The 22026-nt window shown below is 40.3% G+C and overlaps 1 protein-coding gene across 1 annotated transcript in view; it reads right to left on the bottom strand.

Moving 5' to 3' along the window:
• Positions 1-21440, bottom strand: part of p4ha2 (procollagen-proline, 2-oxoglutarate 4-dioxygenase (proline 4-hydroxylase), alpha polypeptide 2) — a 32445-nt gene extending 11005 nt beyond the window's left edge. Inside the window, exons 1-7 of the mRNA XM_063012263.1 lie at positions 21385-21440; positions 14813-14906; positions 9573-9669; positions 9288-9439; positions 4356-4493; positions 2984-3223; positions 572-771 (exon numbers count right to left, since the gene is read on the bottom strand). Of these exons, the coding sequence (XP_062868333.1) occupies positions 572-771; positions 2984-3223; positions 4356-4493; positions 9288-9439; positions 9573-9669; positions 14813-14891 (906 nt within the window). The 5' untranslated portion in view covers positions 14892-14906; positions 21385-21440. The remainder of the gene's footprint in view (positions 1-571; positions 772-2983; positions 3224-4355; positions 4494-9287; positions 9440-9572; positions 9670-14812; positions 14907-21384) is intronic.
• Positions 21441-22026: the final 586 nt, after the last annotated feature.

Genomic DNA, 22026 nt, shown 5'->3' on the forward strand with positions numbered 1-22026 from the left:
GTGCAGCTCTGGTGAATTCCATGCCCAGGAGGGTTAAGGCAGTGCTGGATAATAATGGTGGTCACACAAAATATTGACACTTTGGGCACAATTTGGACATGTTCACTGTGGGGTGTACTTACTTATGTTGCCAGCCATTTAGACATTAATGGCTGTGTGTTGAGTTATTTTCAGAAGACAGTAAATCTACACTGCTATACAAGTTGTACACTGACTACTCTAAGTTATATCCAAGTTTTATTTCTATAGTGTTGTCCCATGAAAAATATTTGCAGAAATGTGAGGGGTGTACTCACTTTTGTGATACACTGTATATGTAAGTTTACTGATGTTCTTTTTTTGTATTTTGTTGCCTCCTATCTATCTATCTATCTATCTATCTATCTATCTATCTATCTATCTATCTATCTATCTATCTATCTATCTATCTATCTATCTATCTATCTATCTGTCTGTCTCATAGTTAGTCATTCACGGCTTTACTGCAACTAGAACCACACTGAGTTTATATTGCAAACTGGTTCTGTTGCATTTTGTCTTCATTAAATTCTGTCTTCTGCAGTTGGCTTACCATTTTGACACCCTCTCCTCTACACAGGGCCTCATAAACCTCTCTTTCTGGCAGATAATCTTTCGGGCGATTATAGGTTCCCAGCTCAATAGGCTTCTCCTCAGAGGAATCTTGTTTGGTTTGATCTGTGTTGCTCAACTGTTGGCTGAACACTTGTTCGAAGTAGCGCAAATTTCCTCTTGCTCTGTGGTGACTGGGATCTGTTGCAAAAATAGAGAAAATGAATTAGTGATAGTGAGGTGTCTATAACCCTATAGGCTAGGCTTTGGATGGAGGAATCACCACTCAATACTTTCAATTTCTAAAGAAACTGGACAACCATCAGTCTGAATTGTTCATTGTGATGTGACGCTGCTATAGTGAATTTAAAAAGTTGATCAACAACGTTATGGACAAAGGTACAGAGGTCTCTTTTTTGACTCACAGCTAAAAATCAGGGTAAAGGGGGGGCAAACCGATGTGGCAATTACCAATAGAAATTGAACACTGAGCCGCATGCGCTCTATCTCCATCACCATGAAATAATATGCTCAATTTTTGTTTTCAGGTAATTGCTTTTATCAGAGATGGAAAACTTCACACAGAACAAGTGTACGTTTCTTGTCATATTGTGTCACGCTTGGAGCCTCAGGGTGATCCTGTGCTCCAGTGTGCCACGCCCTTCTCTCCCCAGTCTCCAGCCAGCCTCCCTCTCCTGATTGGTTAGCTGGGGCTAATTAGCCCCAGCTGCTACTATTTAGGAGAGGCTCAGGGAAAGGCTGGTTGGAGATTATTGAGGGTAACTCTGTCTGTTTGCTCTGGTGACTGTTTGCTCCTTGCTCCTTGCTCCTTGCTCCTTGCTCCTTGCTCCTTGCTCCTTGCTCCTTGCTCCTTGCTCCTTGCTCCTTGCCGTTTCATCCGGTCTGTTTAGCCTGTCCGTTAGCCTGTTTAGTCTGTTTGGTCTGTTTAGTCTGTTTAGTCCTGTTTAGTCTTTGTTTAGCCTGTCCGTTAACCTGTTTAGTCTGTTTAGCCAGTTAGTCTGTTTAGTCCTGTTCTGTCTGTTTTGTCCTGTCCTGTCTGTTTAGTCTGTTTAACCTGTTTAGTCTGTTTAGCCTGTGTAGCTTTGTTAGCCTGTTTAGTTTAGTCACTGTTCAGCCCCTGTCTGTTAGCTTAGTCCTTGTTTGTTAGCCTGTGTGTATTAGCCTGTCCGTTAGCCTGTTTAGTCTGTTTAGTTCTGTTTAGTCTGTTTAGTCCTTAATCCTGTTAGTCTGTTTAGCCTGTTAGTCTGTTTAGTCCTGTTAATCTGTTTAGTCCTGTTAGTCTGTTTAATCCTGTTAGTCTGTTTAGCCTGTTAGTCTGTTTAGTCCTGTCCAGTCTGTTTAGTCCTGTTAGTCTGTTTAATCCTGTTGGTCTGTTTAGCCTGTTAGTCTGTTTAGTCCTGTTAATCTGTTTAGTCCTGTTAGTCTGTTTAGTCTTTGTTTAGCCTTGTTAGCTTTGTTAGTCCTCTTAGCGTGGTATGTCCTGTCTTTTGTTATATTAAATCTGTTGTTTACACATCTCTGCGTTTGTGTCCGCCCCTCCTGTCCGTCTAGCCCACAAAGCGTTACATATTGACTGTGCAGACAGTGATGAAATTTATAAAAAATTTATAAACAATTTCCCTTCAGGCTTTTTATTTTTAGCAAGAAAACATCTGATTTCTGGTTAAAAAAAAACTGGGTGGGCGGGTATCTGATTTGTGGTAAAATTGTTTTTTCTATACACTCTGTAGATACTAGCAAGTAAAGTATGCTGTCCTGCCATGGCCTTAGCTTTTTCTTTGCTTGGTTTCAGTTAAACCATGGCAACCAAACATTCACAGTTCATAATGACGCTGCCAGTGTGGACGCAGGGCAATGAGCAATTTGTGCAACAAGAGGTGACAACTCGTTGCTGGTGTGAATGCAGGGTAAGTGGTGGTGGGCTCGCACAATAGACCATAATAGATTCACCACTAAACAATGGCGCAAAGCAGGAACATCCTGGACAGGGTGCTAATCCATCGCACCTCAGCCATCCCCCTCTCAGACATAGCCAATCATGTTTGTAGTAAATTTCAGTACTTTTAAGTAAAGTTGAAACTTACTAAACACTTAAAACAGTCACATTTTATATTTCTGGCATGCAGAAGATGCTTTTTCAAAGTGACTCACAGTTGTAATACAATTACAATGCAAGCCATTGAGTGTTAACAGCCTTGCTCAGAGGTCCAACATTAGCAGTTTGGTGGTGGTGAGGCTTGGACCATCAACCTTCAGATTACTAGGCCAGTACCTGAATCACTACCGTTGCCCAGACTGGAAATACACAGCACTTAAAAATTGTGTTACTAAACATGCATTAATCTTTAAAATATAAATCATTTGAATAAAGTTTTAAAGTAAGGAAGATTACCAATGGAGACAAGGCGTCGGGTCAGCTCGATAGCTCGAGGCAAGTCTCCCATCTGATAGACGGAGTAACTCAGGTAGTCCAAGATGTCTGACTTCGATGCTTTGGCTTCCTCGCCTGCATCCATCTGTCTGAGGGCCTGTTGCATCCACAGCACTGCGTGGTAGTAATCGTTCTCGTTGTATGCCGTCCTCCCCATATCAAAGCAGTCGTCTACCGTCAGAAAAGCATTGAAACGCACCCCTGTGGACAAAAGTTAGTCTTTACAAAAGTGTTTTTACTGTGGTTGTATTATTTTGTTTCCACGCTTCATTCATTCAAATTGTTGTAATGTTTCTGTACTGCTGTTTTTTGTCCATGGCATTTAATTTAATTAAGGACAGTGATTTTCTGTAGAATTTGGTCTCTAGTGTTTACACATCCCATAACCGTAATAACAAAAGATGCTAGCCATTTAGCAAAGAAATATGTTTTCCTTTGTAGAGGAGTGGGTTTTGGGGGGAAGTGTCTCTAACTTTACTAGCTGCCAGAATGCAAACAAGTCCACAAGGCTCTATGCATTTCAGATGCTGTTTCTGTCTTGTAATACACCTGCTATATTCACCAGTACACTCCTGAGTGCTTAATTCTCCCATTAGGGTTACAATTATTATGCAGGTGAGTATTGCTCGGGAGTAAATGCTTCCGAGCAGGTGAGTAAATGCTCGGGACACTTGCGCATCTAAAACTACCTATTTAATTTATATAATTGCATACACATGCATTTTCACATTCACTTCCATTTCTTATTTATATATTTTTCTATAGTTTTTATATTGCACAAAACACTGCACCTTTTGTGAATTGCACATGCCGATGTTTACAATGTTTTCTACGTTTACAGGTATGAATGTGTGTGTTAAGGAGAGGGTGAGCTGTGTAAATAAGATTGTCTTTATTGTATTTTTTGTGCACTGCAAGCATCTGTGTAACCAAAAACAAATTCCTTGTATGTGTGAGCATACTTGGCCAATAAAGCCTGATTCTGATTGCCTTGATTAGTTGTAGATGGAATTAGGGGTGGAATTATTGGCTGGACAACAGTGGATAGTCTGTTTTAAGCCCCTGTCTGTTCCAGCCATAGGAGTTTCTTTAAACAAGCTTTTCTTCAAGTCTTTATAAACATTGCTATGTGCACAAGAGCACAGTCATGCTGGAACAGGAAAGGGCTATCCCTAAAGTTGGAAGCATATAAATTTCCTTTATTTGATTGATTTATTACACCTGTTAGCAGTTGTGGCTGAAACAATACTGTCATCAATAGTGACAATGGTGTTCCAATACTTTTGTCCATATAGTGTGGATTATATATGTACGTATGTAAAGTGCCTCTGACCTGGCAGTTTCCCTTTGGAAAAGCTCTCTGAGTCCAGGTGGTATGTATCCTGCAGTCGCATTAATGCTTTTGCTGCACCCTTCTCATCCTCCTCGTCAGGGAAGAACTGTCTATGCACAGAGATGTTTGAGATAAAACCTGAGGAACAAGAAGAGGTAGATTTAGAAGAAGCGAAGACACCAAAATGAGTAACTGCTTCATCCTATTTGAGGTCGCAGCAGAATCTGGTTCCACCGAGAAACACTAGACAGAAGGCAGAAATACCCATTCCATTGCAGGATGTCTGTGTAGATGCCCTAGTGTAACAGATGGCTGCACCACTGACCCAGTTTTATAAGATGAATAGATAAAGATAGAGAGATGTCGTGGGAGAGGCCCCACGACATAATGTCGTCCTGTCCAAGGTCACCTGAAAACAATGGGCATAGAGCGAGCAGGACAATACATTCTGAAGAGGATTCTAATCCATCGCAGGTCACCAAAATAAAACTATTTACTTACTTATTTAATCTATTACACATAAGGACAATTTAGGTCAGGAAGTCCACTACTGTTTTAGGCAGGTTGGAGAAAACCAGAGTACTTAGAGGAAAGTCAGGATGACGCATTGAGAAATGGCTCATCCTGGACATACCCTTTTTAAAACACTTCCGTCTGGCAGGAAAATCAGGGCAAGCAAAACGAACACAAACAGACACACTAACAGCTTTTTGCCAAGAGCAGTAACACTTCTTAACCACACTTGTTCACGTAGTTAAATACTTGTTATCAGTCCATGTGCTGTCTGGTCTGTTTAATATGGTACATGTCATACATGTGTATTTTGTGTACTATTATGTGTATTATTATGTGTATCACCAAAACAAATTATTTGTATGTGTAACAAACCTGAAGAAATAAAGTGCTTCTGATTCTGACATGTAAACAGTGACTGGGGCAAGGTTTAAACCCAGGTTCAAAGAAAGCTGGAGCTGTGCAGCACTCACTATCAGATGTGTCACTGTGCAGCTCATGCATGTTTTTATATTGTTTAAAGAAAATGCTGCAAATGACTATACTGCAAAATAACTGCAAAAATTGGCTTACATTTGTTATCGCTCCATTTATTTATTTATTAGGATTTTAACATCATGTTTTACACACACTGGTTACATTCATGACAGACACGGTAGTTATTCGTTACACACGATTCATCACTTCACAAGTTTTAATGTCAAACACAGTCATGGACAATTTTGTATCTCCAGTTCACCTCGTATGTTTTTGGACTTGTGGGAGGAAACCGGAGCTCCAGAAGAAAACCCACGCAGACACGAGGAGAACATGCAAAGGACACAGAAAGGACCTGGACCGCCCCACCTGGGGATTGAACCCAGGACCTTCTTGCTGTGAGGCGACAGTGCTACCCACCGAGCCACCAAGTTATTATCGCTCCAAGTTGTAAACTATATGTCATCCAATCCAATTGCTTGTATTTAACAGTTTCTCAACCCCTACATGCAATTTAATAATAGGGATCCTTTACTATTGAAAAAAAAATACATTTTAAATGTTACAAATTAGGGATGCATCAATACCATTTTTTTAAGAATAAGCTATTTTGTTTATATAATAACTCTCTTTGTGCTGATTGCATTTCATTTTCATTTCTTAACTTTTGCAGTACTTTAAAAGAGGACGCAGTAAACTAGACTTTTTTCAGACGAGAGAAGGGGGGAGTTAGAGGACTGAGATTTAACGGTCACAGTTCGCTGCTGACACACTTCACGCTTCTGAGTCATCCATATTCTCATTCAGAGCTGTTTTCGTCATGGTTAGGTCAGTGTTTTCATCGTTTTATTCTTCTAAAATGGACAACTGCTATCACATCGTCTTTAAATCAGATAATCAGATTTTTTCACCTCTGAATAAACCCAACTAAAAGCTTCTGCTAACACTCCATATTGCAGCATGTAAACACATGCTCGGGGGAATTCAAGTCGGGGCCAGCACACTGCACAAGGCAAGCCAAGTTGAGCAAGGGGGTTGTTTGATTTCCATAACTGAGTGCAGATGCCTCAGCTAAGCAGCAGCTTTTTTCTTTCATTTTTCAGTGAAGTTTTTTTTTTTAATCAAAATGTTAGATCGGCGTCAGCTTTACGGGAAAGCTTCTGCTACTCAAGCCGTTCAATATACTATACGTTCATTCTTTGAGAACAGCTGTAAATTGATAATTCCTGTCAACAGACACACACTTTACACCTAGTGAAGTTTGACATACAGTGGTACCTTGTAACTCAACGTCCTCTAAACTCAAAATTCATTAATTTCATGTTCAATTAACAATATCCAGCCGCTTTGTTTAGCACTTGGCTTGAGCGGTGCAGTAGGATGTCATCAAAGTGTGAATATGAGACGAATCTGCATTTATGTGGAATAACTGTCAAATCCAGTGTCCACATGTATCTGTGTTTAGCTGAATTATCCACCTGTTTCACTTTTAAACTTGTGTTAAAGGTTGGGGTTCTGAGAAATTGTAAGAATCAGCTTTTTTTCGAGAGAGTCTAAAACGCTTAGCGTTAAAAAGCAACACAAAAGCTAATGTGCCGCTTCTCATGCAAATGCGCCTTTACTGAATGGAATACGGTATGCCAATATCAAGCATCTTGATCTTGAAATTGGCAGATTAAGATTATAGGAAGATTAAGAATCGTAAGGAAACAATAAAGAAGTAATTAATGTATTTTTTATTGATTTTTATCTGTTTTCAACTGTAATTCAGTGTTTTTATATTATATTTGTGTTATTTTCAGTGTATAAGTGTCAAAAACAACCCCATTATTTTACAGTAGCCTAAAATATATGCAGTTCCACAGGGCCACGGAATGCAAACAGGTTTCCCGTACATCCTTATGGGAAAAAATACCTTAAAACTCAACGCCTTTTAAACCTAACGCCACTCCCAGAACCAATTAACGTTGAGTTTCGAGGTAACACTGTTTTTTTATTGTATAATATCAGTTTGAGGTTATTATCTCACGCTAAATAATGATTGGGTGGGACAGCAGGTGGCTTAGAGGTTAAGATACTAGACTATTAATTGCAAAGTCGATTCCCACCACCACTAAGCTGCCTGAGCAAGGCCTTAAGAGTTGCTTGGCTTGTATTCTGTTTTATCTCTAATTTGCTTTAATTGAAAGTGATCTTACTTCGACTCAGTTAGCCACTGACCTTTTCAAAGTGTTGCCATTGTTACAAATTGTTTATATGACCAAGCAGAAGCAAAGTGCAGACATGGGAGGGGAAATACTGGTTCCTATTCTGTACTATTGTGTTCCACTTCAGAACTATGGCATTGTGAGTACATGTGAATACGTCATGGCGACTAGTGAGCTGTGAAACAGGGAGATGGCGTTTACAATATAGATAGCAATCACACATTTACTTATCATGGAATTGCTTGTTGTGGCTTCGTAGCTCTGTAAAAAGATTTATAATGTGGCAGATTTAAAGTTCCATGTGAAAGAGATGCAATGGCATTGCAATCAAGTTGTAGAGCAGTTTCAGATTTAATTTTAAAGCTTATTTTAAGTATACTCCAAAAATATGGCATGCTCGGGTGAAACACTCTAGCCCATCACTGCTGAGACTGCTAATCTCAGCTCTGTAACATGTACATGGTGTTAAATTACCTCTAAATGAAAATGTTGTGTTATGGAACAAAGCCTTCCTTGTTTATTCTATATTGCATAAATTCTGACTTTTATGGCAAGAGGTCATGAGTGTCAAAAACTGTCTGACATTAGCTAATCATGCTAAAGTGAATGGAAATGACGTGCATGATTATGTGTGTAGCTGCCAGAGCAGAACTAAAGATTAGATTTAGATTTGTTTGGAAATTTTTTTTGTTATGTCTGCACAACTGCACTTTATATACCACTACAGAGAACTGTAGATAAAAAATACATTGTAATAAAATATACACTGATCAGCCACAAAATTGAAACCTCCTTGTTTCTACACTCACTGTCCATTTTATCAGCACAACTTACCATATAGAAGCACTTTGTAGTTCTACAATTACTGACTGTAGTCCATCTGTTTCTCTGCATGCTTTGTTAGCCCCCTTTCACCCTGTTCTTCAATGGTCAGAACCACCAAAGGACCACTACAGAGTAGGTATTATTTGGGTGGTGGATCATTCTCAGCACTGCAGTGACACTGATAAGACACAGCAGCGCTAACGGAGTTTTAAAACACCTCACTGTCACTGCTGGACTGAGAATAGTCCACCAACAAAAAATATCCAGCCAACAGCGCCCCGTAGGCAGTGTCCTGTGACCACTGATGAAGGTCTAGAAGATGACCAACTTAAACAGCAGCATTAGATTAGCGATCGTCTCTGACTTTACATCTACAAGGTGGACCAACTAGGTAGGAGTGTCTAATAGAGTGGACAGTAAGTGAACATGGCATTTAAAAACTTCAGCAGCACTGTTGTGTCTGATCCACTCATAATAGCACAACACACACTAACACACCACCACCATGTCAGTGTCACTGCAGTGCTGAGAATCATCCACCACCTAAATAATACCTGCTCTGTGGTGGTCCTGACCATTGAAGAACAGGGTGAAAGCAGGATAAAGTTATGCACTAAAGGTATGCACAGTAACAGATGGACTACAGTCAGTAATTGTAGAACTACAAAGTGCTTCTATATGGTAAGTGGAGCTGATAAAATGGATAGTGAGCGTAGAAACAAGGAGGTGGTTTTAATGTTATGGCTGATCAGTGTATTTACACCTCAAATTAGTCAAATAAAAACTTTAAAAAAATAAAAACCTTTTTTTAAATCATTATAGCTAGCAGAAAAAAGCTTCACATGTAAACTAAATAGTATAATCAATATTTACTTTAAAGCAGGCTAATGTTTAAAAAGCACTTGTTTACCATCTGAAGGGTCCTGTAGCACCAGGCTTTCCAGCTCAGCCCATTCCGTGTTAAGCCTCTTCATCAACTTGTAAGCATTCACCGGATGACCCAAAAAACCCTCTGGATCTGAGGTAGATGCACGCGTTAAGACGTCCAGTCTATTAGCCCAACTACAAGAGTCCAAGAAATGTCATAAGAAAATATCAGTGTATAAGTAGTAAGTATATTCTGGTTGGTAATTACTGTGGCTTAACAAATTCGAAAAAAATTAGTTTCAAAGGTTTGGTATGGAGAAGGCTGTACCTTTTTACAGCAGCAAGTTTGGACTCTTCGGCTTGGATGTATTCCTTTAGAGAGTGAACTAATTCCCTCTCTGTAAATATCAAATCTGTCATCTGGCCTGAGGGAAGAATGAGGAAAAAAAGAAATATTTGTGCCATAAGTCAAAACTTTATTAATGTACAGCTTATAGTAGGGCTGCAACTATCGATTATTTTTGTAATCGAGTATTCTATCGATTATTCCAGCGATTAATCGAGTAATCGGATAAGAAATACTTTTGCTTTAACAAAGAGCAAAAACAAATACATATTAGATTAAATAAGACATGTTTCTTAAACCAAACTGTACATTTGTATTCCTTGCATACAGGACAGTTTAACATTTTTTAAATGCAAAAATAAATAAATCAAAAATAAATCAATTTACTTTTAAAATGTAAACAGGCAACCTGAAACATCAGGTCATCAAGTCATAAATAATAAGTCATAAATAATAATAAACAAAAATACATGAACATAAGCCTGTAATTTGTGCAACTTTCAAAACTCAAAGTTTCAGCTACAGCTCACGCAGAACATAAAGCTTTAATATTTTGTTGGGAGGTTTTGTGGTGTTTGTAGGGGGATAAAAATCTGTCAGGATTGTGTCTCTAGATGAGGTAGATCTGGTGTGTGTGTGTGTATGTATGTGTGTGTTTGCCTAAATCTTCATAAAAGCCTGTGGTGGTTGAAACGAAGTAAAGTCAGTAAACATGAGTAAAGTAAACACGACGCTCTGATGGTGTGGATGTTATACTGAGTTTTAGTTTTATCAGTTTAAAATGATCTCAAACTTTCTGTGGTTTTCTCTGTCCAGTCTCCTCCTGTTCGCTATTTTCTCTCTATATTTTGCAGTCCGCGCTATCAAATCTCGGCTGCGTCCTAAACTGATACGTTCAGTTCGCAGGAGCGGCGAACGTGTCCAAATACGTAGTGTTCATTAAACTGTCCGCAAAAAGAACCCGGATTGAGTCCTGTTAAATTCTGTTTATGTTTAAGATATTTGGGACGCAGCCCTCAGATTCTTCACGTCACCTGCACACAGTGTTAAACACGCTGCGCAAAAGTGAAAGTCGTCCGTGTAAAACACCGTGAGCTGTATATGGTTGTGCGGATTAAACGATTCCTCGATGCAAAATATTTGAATCGATGATTTTTAGTAATCGATTTACTCGAGTTACTCGAGGAATCGTTTCAGCCCTAGCTTATAGTAACACCCTGTTGCTGAACCATTCAATACATAAGTTCTCAAACATTAATACAACATTGGCTATTGCCATTACTGCAGTTTATTCATATTTAATCAGTCAGCGAATGAGTGGATGGTTTGTTCAAGTTTAAATTTTTACCACTGAGTGTTTCTGTGGGCCAGTGAATAAATCATTCATTCGCTTATTCATTAATATTCCACTTGAACTGCTTCGTCCTGATCAAGGTGCAGGATGGAAACTGGACAGAGCTCCAGGCATATTGCAGAACATTACACACTTGCCCATTTACATGTCCAGTCACACCTAAAAGCAATTTGGAGTATTGAATGCCCTTACAGGAAAAATATACAGTAGTTGGGAAAAATAAGACCTCATGCAAATATGAGGAGAACATACCAAATACCTCACAAACAGTGACTGTAGAGACAAGCTTTGTATCCAGGTGCTCAGGCTTTTTTTAGACGAAGAGCTAAGATCTACACAACCAAGTTTTGTAAAATGCAATAAAAACAAGAATCTGTGATTTGTTAATTCTCTTGAACCTTTATTTAATTGACAAAAATACATCGAATTACAATGTTTTCACTGACCAAATTAAATTCATTTTGCAAATATAAGCACATTTTGCACTGATGCCTGCAACACACTCAAAGAAAGTGGGTCAAAATAAGGGTAACATGTTAACCTAGCTTCATGTTTACGTAAATTCTGCCTAGCGTGTTAAATTTGTACACTGTCTACATATAGTTTTGTCTGTATATTGTATTGTTAGTATATTGTAGTGAGCTAACAACAGCCGAAAACAAATTCCTTGTGTGTGTAAACATACTTGGCGAATAAAGCTGATTCTGATGATAGAATATATAAATTACACAGGTTTAAAGCATTTCAGCAGATTAAATAATAACAGGTGAAGGCATCATGATTGGATATAAAAAGAGGATTCATCAAAGGCTTAGTTTTTGAGAGAATTAAAAAACAAATGGTCTTAAAATAAAGTGACCTATATGTGATCTTTTAGCTATAACAACAGCCACTCTTTTGAGAAGGCTTCTCACAAGACAAGAAGTATTTTTGTGAGAATTTCTGCCCTTTCATAAAAATAGCATTTGTATGGCTGGGCACTGGTGTTGGTCAAGAAAGCCGCAATTTATGTTTCAGTTCATTCCAAAGCCGTTCAGTGAGGCTGAAGTAAGAGCTCTGTGCAGGCTGCTGGAGTTTCTTTAAACTGAGCATTTCTTCATGTCTGTATAGACCTTGCTTTGTGCAAAGGGGCACAGTCATGCTGGAACAGGAAAGTGCCCTCCATAATCTGTTGCAGCAAAGTTGAAAGCATGTAATATTAGAGGCGCGGATGGTGCTGGAGCTGAGGGAATCCACGGACCAACTGGTGAGAGCAGCTGGATCCCAGGTACGAACAGGGAGGAAATGGAAAGCCCAGGAAGAGGTTGATAAGGCTATCAGCAGGCTAAAACACCGCGAGATAGTCGGCCGAGTCCAGGAGGGTCGAGCGGGACTTGGAAGGAGCGAGACCCCTCTCTTCTGGTCAAAGGCATCCAGGGAAGAACAGAGAGCTATGGTGGTGGCAGAAGTGACAAGAACAGAGCAGGAGCGCCTTAAAATCAAAGCGGTGTCTCAGAGCCGGCAGGGGGAATGGTTGTCATGGGAAGGCATAACAGACAGGTCTCTGTCATGGTCGGATCTGTGGAAGATCCCCCAAGCCAGGCTCAGCTTCCTGATTAGGGCCACCTACGACACCCTTCCTTGTCCCAGAAACCTCCATCAGTGGTTCGGCACAGAAGAGGCCTGTCCCCTCTGCAGTACCAGCAACGCATCCCTCCAGCATATCCTGTCAGGCTGCAAGACTGCATTGTCCCAAGGCCGCTACAGGTGGCGACATGACCTGGTGTTGAGGAAGCTGGCAGAGGTGGCAGAATCATGCAGACAGAAGACTAATAGCAGATCTTCTGCTCCAGGAAAACATCCAATTCTGTTTGCAAGGGCTGGAGAGAACGTCAACCCCTCTCGCCAGCGGGTAACATCTAGAATCCTCACAGCTGGTGGTGAGTGGACTATGAGGGTCGACCTGGGGAGGCAGCTCCAGTTCCCCAGGGAGATTGTAGAAACATCACTCCGGCCAGACCTGATTATGTGGTCTGAGCCACAAAAGACCATCCTGTTGGCAGAGCTCACAGTTCCGTGGGAGGAGGGTATGGAGGCTGCCAACGAGCGGAAGCGTTCCAAGTATGCAGACCTTGCTGAAGAATGCAGGGAGGCTGGCTGGAAGGCCATTACGTGCCCTGTCGAGGTGGGATGTAGGGGCTTTGTCGGGTCTTCGACTGTTCGCCTGCTCCGCGACATGGGATGCACGGGAGCAGAGGGTCGAAAAGCAGTTAAAGAATTGGCTGAGGAGGCAGAGAAGGGCAGCTTTTGGCTGTGGCTAAGGAGGAGGCAGATAAGTTGGGGGCCAAACAGCATCTAGGGCATCAGCAGGGGGTGGCAGTGAGAGATCACTGTCATCGCTCCGCCACCAGGAGATGTACTGGGGTTAAAGGAGCGAAACATCCATGACTGGTGGTCCCCAGCTGATGACCCGGTCATGCCCAGAGAGGTGTCCAGAGGCACCTGCACTAAAGGCACCGGTGGAGGTGCGTCAGGCAGAAATGCCCAGCAGGCAAACCATCAGCCTGTATTCTCGTGAGATGGGACGATCGATCGGCTACGAATCGGTATCGGCCGATTTTTAATCAAAATATGCTATCGGCGATCGGCGATATTTCCTAAAAGTAGCCGATCCGATCGTGTGATATATAAAGACCACGTTAAGTTAACAGCTCAGTGGATGGATCCAGACTTTGAGCTACGAAGCACCAACCATCACATCACCATTCATCAACAATCGTACAGAAACCACAGTGAAAGCTGTTACGATGTAATTTTGCTGATTGTAATATTTACTTTAAAAAGATCATTCAACCCGGTCACATCTGAGTCGATTCTATCAGCACGTTATATAAACTCCTGGTTCACTTTGGTAAATCGTAAGCGGTTCTTACTTGTGATGTAGATGAGAACAGAAGACGTTACAGAGCCAATCCGAGGCAAAAGTTTATTCATTACCAAATTCGTTAGTTCAGGATCATCTGCTGAACTTTTAGAAAACTTTTAGCTCCTTAGACGGAACGAGTCTGACTCGGTTATAGATCTGTGGTAATAGCAGTTTAATTAAGCTTTTTAATGAAGCTTTTTAATGTAAGAGAGTCACACAAAATGTTCTGTAATAGCTGGTGTTTATTTAAAACCATGACATTTAATTAATAACAGTAAACACGGAGAGATAACTGAGAAGAGAAACTTACTCTTCACATAAAAACTAATCAACTCATGAATCAATGAATCACTTATAGCGATACTGTGAACAAAGCGTATCTTCTAAAGGCACAAACACACACACACACGCGCGCGCTGCTCCGGTTTATCTTTACTGTGAGGCTCTTTTTAAGTTTATTTACTGCTAATCCCCCCCCGAGCGGAATAGGCTATCGGCCGATGTCCCTGAAAGGAGATCGGAGATCGGAATCGGTGCCAAAAACCCCGATCGGTCCATCTCTATATAATATCCTTTATGTAATTGATTTCTTACACAGGTTAGCAACTGTTGTGGCTGAAACATATTAATTCAATTATTAGAAGAGGTTTCCCAATACTTTTGTCCATAGAGTTTATATTTATGCCATATATTTCAGCCTCCTGACTACAAGACTTGTCTATTTTGAATCTGCTCTGTTGCAATATGAAGGACAGCCCATTTAGAGGTCAACTCAGCAAAGACATTCTAATATTGGTCAATGATGTGAGTTACACAAATTTGAACTCTGTAAAGTTGGACTGAATGTTAAAAGATTTAGCAGCAAGTCAATTCATGAAAGTGTTAGGTACTGATTTTTAAAGCTTAGACTATAATGAAATATAACCCAACACTACATAACACAATAAAAACATGAGAACGTACTGATTGATGTAAACACTTCTGCCTGTATGTTGCAGCAGAGGCAACATATGGCCAAAACTGTCACAGTCAAAAGCTGCATCTCTGATGCACAATTCTGCAAAACAAGAAAAATATTATAAATTAGTATACTTATAGAAATCTTATTTATAGAAATGTAGGCATTCCAGTAGTGATAAAACACACCACTGGGTATTCAAGCACTACATTGGCAACCTCTGCTCATGTCAAGTAACAGAGATACATCCATGATCATTTTAAAAGACTGCTTAAAAGAATCTTTGACACATGTGGAGGGACAATAGCAGTGTTTGAGGTACATGACAAGGGCAAACGTTTTGTAACTGGCACATGCTTCTGGTCTGAAAAGTTTCACATCAATATACACCGATCAACCATAACATTAAAACCACCTCCTTGTTTCTTCACTCACTGTCCAAATTATCAGCTTCACTTACCATATAAAAGCACTTTGTAGTTCTACAATTACTGACTGTAGTCCATTTGTTTCTCTACATACTATTTTAGCCTACTTTCATCCTGTTCCTCAATAGTCAGGACCCCCACAGAGCAGGTATTATTTTGGTGTTGGATCATTCTCAGCACTGCAGTGACACTGACATGGTGGTGGTGTGTTAGTGTGTGTTGTGCTGGTATGAGTGGATAAGACACAGCAGCGCTGATGGAGTTTTTAAACACCTCACTGTCACTGCTGGACCAAGAATAGTCCACCAACCAAAAATATCCAGCCAACAGCACCCCGTGGGCAGTGTCCTGTGACCACTTATGAAGATCTCAAAGATGACCAACTCAAACAGAAGCAATAGATGAGCGATCGTCTCTGACTTTACATCTAGAAGGTGAACCAACTAGGTAGGAGTGTCTAATAGAGTGGACAGTAAATTGACACGGTATTTAAAAACTCCAGCAGCGCTGCTGTGTCTGATCCACCACCTAAATAATACCTGCTCTGTGGTGATCCTGTAGAGGTCCTGACCATTTAAGAACAGGGTGAAAGCAGGTTAAAAAGGTATGCAGAGAAACAGATGGACTACAGTCAGTAATTGTAGAACTACAAAGTGCTTCTATATGGTAAGTGGAGCTGATAAAATAAACAGTATATGTAAAAACAAGGAGGTGGTTTTAATGTTATGGCTGATCGGTGTATAATGTAAGCAACAAGGACTTCTAAAGATGGGGAATATACTGTAAATTTATTTCTTCTACTAACACTTTACATTTACTGTATTTAATCTTTTAACATTACATCATTAAATTATAGACCTAATTTAGGACCAGCATAACACACACAACATGTCATTATCACATCACTGTCAAAGCTGTGCTGGAAATGATCCACAACCCATGTAATTATTGGTCAGATATACTCCTTTAATGGTTGATAAATTGCACACCACAACCAATGGGCTGTAGTCAGCAACCCCACCTATAGTACGGTACCTAAATACACCACAATCCAGACACCCAGTTTCCCCAACATGGTTATTTATATACTAAAAAAGCAGTCAAGCTAAAAAGAAGCCATGAATGGAACATTATTCTATTTTAGCAGCAGATTTCAGTGACCCTGAAGCCAAAGTATCATCAGTTACAAACCATTTAGCATGTCTGCATTTGTAAGCTTACACTGTCAACAGACAAAAAAAAACATTTTAAAATAAGATTATGCAGTATTTCCTTTACATCAATGAACAATTTGGTTAAATGTACAATGCATGGACTGTATACACTCACTGAGAACTAGTTGAGTATTAGTTACACATATCAGTGAAGAACATTCAATACTTATTTTATAAGCTACAGATGTATATCTTTTATTCCAAACAGATGAACTTTGTTAATACTTTTTGCCGTGCTGAGAGTGGTCCACCACCCCAACGTCATCTGGCAAGTGGGGGTCACTTTCGATTGATAATTGATGTACAAGTGGTGGTAGACTACAGTCAGTAATTTTATACCAAGATAGATGTACCTAACAAAGTTCTCAGTAGGTGTATATACTTATGGCCTAGCTCCTCTGCTACCAGTTACCATTAATGGTGTGGATGTCAAAGTGATATTCCCTACAAGTACCCTAAAGTGCGCTTGAATAACAGACTTGAGAGTGGTTTAATATAACAGATGGTCTGTACAAGAAGAGCCAGAGTCGACTATTTTCTGAAGAAACGTCAGTCATATGGTGTGTGCACATCCCTGATGTGGGTTTTCTACCAGTTTGTTGTTGCCAGTGCTTTTTTTACACAATTGTGTGTTAGGGCAGTGGCATCACAACTAGTGCTTCAAAGACACTCAACAAAATAATCAAGAAGGTTTGTTTGTTTATTAGGATTTTAACATCATGTTTTACGGACAGGAACGGTAGTTACTCATTACACAAGGTTCATCAGTTCACACAAGGTTATATCGAACACAGTCATGGACAATTTTGTATCTCCAATTTACCTCACTTGCATGTCTTTGGACTGTGGGAGGAAACTGGAGCACCCGGAGTAAACCCACGCAGACACGGGGAGAACATGCAAACTCCACACAGAAAGGATCCGGACCACCCCACCTCGGGATCGAACCCAGGACCTTCTTGCTGTGAGGCAACAGTGCTACCCACTTAGGCACCGTGCTGCCCTCAAGAAGGCTTGTATTTATAAATAAAATAAATAAACTTAAAAAGAGCCTCACAGTGAAGATAAACCGGAGCAGCGCACGCGTGTGTGTGTGTGTTTGTGCCTTTAGAAGAGACGCTTTGTTCACAGTATCGCTATAAGTGATTCATTGATTCACGAGTCATTTTTCACGAAGCGTAAGTTTCTCTTCTCAGTTATCTCTCCGTGTTTACTGTTATTAATTAAATGTCGTGGTTTTAAATAAACACCAGCTACTACAGAACATTTTGTGTGACTCTCTTACATTAAAAAGCTTCATTAAAAAGCTTAATTAAACTGCTATTACCACAGATCTGTAACCGACCGTCAGACTCGTTCCGTCTAAGGAGCTAAAAGTTCAGCAGATGATCCTGAACTAACGAATTTGGTAATGAATAAACTTTTGCCTCTGATTGGCTCTGTAACGTTTTCTGTTCTCATCTACATCACAAGTAAGAACCGCTTACGATTTACCAAAGTGAACCAGGAGTTTATATAATGTGCTGATAGAATCGACTCAGATGTGACCGGGTTGAATTATCTTTTTAAAGTAAATATTACAATCAGCAAAATTACATCGTATGTATGATGCACAACGTTAATGATGTTATTTTAGGTCATGAAGAGGTTTCACTGTGGTTTCTGTACGATTGTTGATGAATGGTGATGTGATGGTTGGCGCGTCGTAGCTCAAAGTCTGTATCAATCCACTGAGCTGTTAACTTAACGTGGTCTTTATATATCACACGATCGGATCGGCTACTTTTAGGAAATATCGCCGATCGCCGATCGCCGATAGCATATTTTGATTACAAATCGGCCGATACCGATTCATAGCCGATCGATCGTCCCATCTCTAATATATATATACAGTGTATCACAAAAGTGAGTACACCCCTCACATTTCTGCAAATATTTTATTATATCTTTTCATGGGACAACACTATAGACATGAAACTTGGATATATCTTAAAGTAGTCAGTGTACAACTTGTATAGCAGTGTAGATTTACTGTCTTCTGAAAATAACTTAACACACAGCCATTAATGTCTAAATGGCTGGCAACATAAGTGAGTACACCCCACAGTGAACATGTCCAAATTGTGCCCAAAGTGTCAATATTTTGTGTGACCACCATTATTATCCAGCACTGCCTTAACCCTCCTGGGCATGGAATTCACCAGAGCTGCACAGGTTGCTACTGGAATCCTCTTCCACTCCTCCATGATGACATCACGGAGCTGGTGGAAGTTAGACACCTTGAGCTCCTCCACCTTCCACTTGAGGATGCGCCACAGGTGCTCAATTGGGTTTAGTCCATCACCTTTACCTTCAGCTTCCTCAGCAAGGCAGTTGTCATCTTGGAGGTTGTGTTTGGGGTCGTTATCCTGTTGGAAAACTGCCATGAAGGGAGGGGATCGAAGGGAGGGGATCATGCTCTGTTTCAGAATGTCACAGTACATGTTGGAATTCATGTTTCCCTCAATGAACTGCAGCTCCCCAGTGCCAGCAACACTCATGCAGCCCAAGACCATGATGCTACCACCACCATGCTTGACTGTAGGCAAGATACAGTTGTCTTGGTACTTCTCACCAGGGCGCCGCCACACATGCTGGACACCATCTGAGCCAAACAAGTTTATCTTGGTCTCGTCAGACCACAGGGCATTCCAGTAATCCATGTTCTTGGACTGCTTGTCTTCAGCAAACTGTTTGCGGGCTTTCTTGTGCGTCAGCTTCCTTCTGGGATGACGACCATGCAGACCGAGTTGATGCAGTGTGCGGCGTATGGTCTGAGCACTGACAGGCTGACCTCCCACGTCTTCAACCTCTGCAGCAATGCTGGCAGCACTCATGTGTCTATTTTTTAAAGCCAACCTCTGGATATGACGCCGAACACGTGGACTCAACTTCTTTGGTCGACCCTGGCGAAGCCTGTTCCGAGTGGAACCTGTCCTGGAAAACCGCTGTATGACCTTGGCCACCATGCTGTAGCTCAGTTTCAGGGTGTTAGCAATCTTCTTATAGCCCAGGCCATCTTTGTGGAGAGCAACAATTCTATTTCTCACATCCTCAGAGAGTTCTTTGCCATGAGGTGCCATGTTGAATATCCAGTGGCCAGTATGAGAGAATTGTACCCAAAACACCAAATTTAACAGCCCTGCTCCCCATTTACACCTGGGACCTTGACACATGACACCAGGGAGGGACAACGACACATTTGGGCACAATTTGGACATGTTCACTGTGGGGTGTACTCACTTATGTTGCCAGCTATTTAGACATTAATGGCTGTGTGTGGAGTTATTTTCAGAAGACAGTAAATCTACACTGCTATACAAGCTGTACACTGACTACTCTAAGTTATATCCAAGTTTCATGTCTATAGTGTTGTCCCATGAAAAGATATAATGAAATATTTGCAGAAATGTGAGGGGTGTACTCACTTTTGTGATACACTGTATATATAATGTATATATATATATATATATATATATATATATATATATATATATATATATATATATATATATACTGTATATATATATATATATATATATATATATATATATGCAGTGGCTCAGTGGGTAGCACTGTCACCTCACAGCAAGAAGCTCCTGGGTTCAATTCCCAGGTGGAGCAGTCTGGGTCCTTTCTGTATGGAGTTTGCATGTTCTTCCCGTTTCCTCTGGGAGCTCCGGTTTCCTCCCACAGTTCAAAGACATGCAAGTGAGGTGAACTGGAGATACTAAATTGTCCATGACTGTGTCTGACATTAAAGACTACAACTGATGAATCTTGTGTAACCAGTAATTATCTGTCCTGTCATGAATGTAACCAAAGTGTGTAAAAAAGCATTAGGTTAAAATCCTAATAAAAATAAACATATTAATATATGTTCGTGATGTGTAGAGTTCTATGTCACTGCTGCTGTAACGATACAGTTCGGGATTTAAGTGGGTAGCACTGTGGCCTCACAGCAAGAAGGTCCTGGGTTCGATCCCCAGGTGGGTCGGTCCTTTCTGTGTGGAGTTTGCATGTTCTCCCCGTGTCTGCGTGGGTTTCCTCCGGTTTCCTCCCACAGTCCAAAGACATGCAAGTGAGGTGAATTGGAGATACTAAATTGCCCAGGACTGTGTTCGATATAACCTTGTGTGAACTGATGAATCTTGCGTAATGAGTAACTACCGTTTCTGCCATGATTGTAACCAAAGAGTGTAAAACATGTAGTTTAAAATCCTAATAAAACAAACAAACTAATCTTAAGGTTACAGTACACTTGCTTACTGCTTCAAATCTTCTGCTTCATCCTGTTTATATTATCTTATACTACATTTAATCTTATTTGTGATATAAAGATGAATAAAATGCTGAAAGCTCACCTTAAACTAGGTTTTAAAAAATGAGTCATAAAAACGAATCGTTTAGTGTTCGCTATCAGAGGAATCGAATGGAATCACTACATGATTCATATGGAACGGTCTGCATTGTGGAGACTCACTCGGTGACGTCAGCTGGATGCAGACGTTTCTAGAACTTTCAAATCACAGTAGCAGCAGTCTTCACTGTTATGGTTTTACCCATTAAACGCAAAACAAGTTTAATGTGTTTAAAGAAGAATATGTGTTTAAAACTAAGGAATAACAGCGAGATTTACAAGATATATATTTAAAATGTATACAAAAGAACATGTCCGTAACACTTACAATACCGAAACATAGATTATTTCACTTCAAAAGTTTATGGACGGCGGTGTAAAACAAACTTTTCCGTTATCGTTAAACAGTTTACAAGATACTCCCAAATAATGAAGTAATTTGTTTACATTTTGTGGGATACTTACAAGGTACAAGAAATACTTCTCGGTCGCGTTCAAAATAACTCAGAACTCAGAATGTAAAAAGTAATAATTACCTTAGTCAAGGATGCGAAAATGTCTTCAAATGTTAATCTCACAACTACTGCTACAGTTCGGAATTGTACCCAGAATGTTTGGTTGCCACGTACCGGTACCCCCTCTTTTAACACGCTGATGGAATGCCGTCAGTCCCTATAAAACGCGCAAGCACATTCCTGCAAGCTGGAAAAACGGAGCGGTTTTTTTTTTTTTTTTTTAACCTGTATTATTAATATGTTTAACTTCAGCTAAAGTCAAACTGTTGTTAATTCGTTTAGTTTAATATATACAAAAACTCAAAATAGATTTAATTAAGTGTATTTTTCCGTGACTAATACTGTGAACACACTTTTCAGCATTTCATTTTGTACCACTATTTTACCCTGACTGGTCAGGGTAGGTCCAGTGTCACCAGTATCACTGGACAGTAACGTAAGCGGTAATATACCCCAGACAGGATGCCAATCCATCGCAGGGCCTGAGCCACCTTGCTTAGCATTTAGCACTTTTATCCAATTGTGACCGTATACGGTAAAAGCAATTGAGGGTAAAGGGCCTTGCTAAAGGGCTCAACTGTAACAACCTGGCAGTGGTGGGGCTTGAACCAGTGACTTTCTGATTACTAGCTGAATACCGTAACCACTAAGCAACCACTGCCA

This window comes from Trichomycterus rosablanca, chromosome 16 (genome assembly GCF_030014385.1).
Source record: "Trichomycterus rosablanca isolate fTriRos1 chromosome 16, fTriRos1.hap1, whole genome shotgun sequence".
Taxonomy (NCBI): domain Eukaryota; kingdom Metazoa; phylum Chordata; class Actinopteri; order Siluriformes; family Trichomycteridae; genus Trichomycterus; species Trichomycterus rosablanca.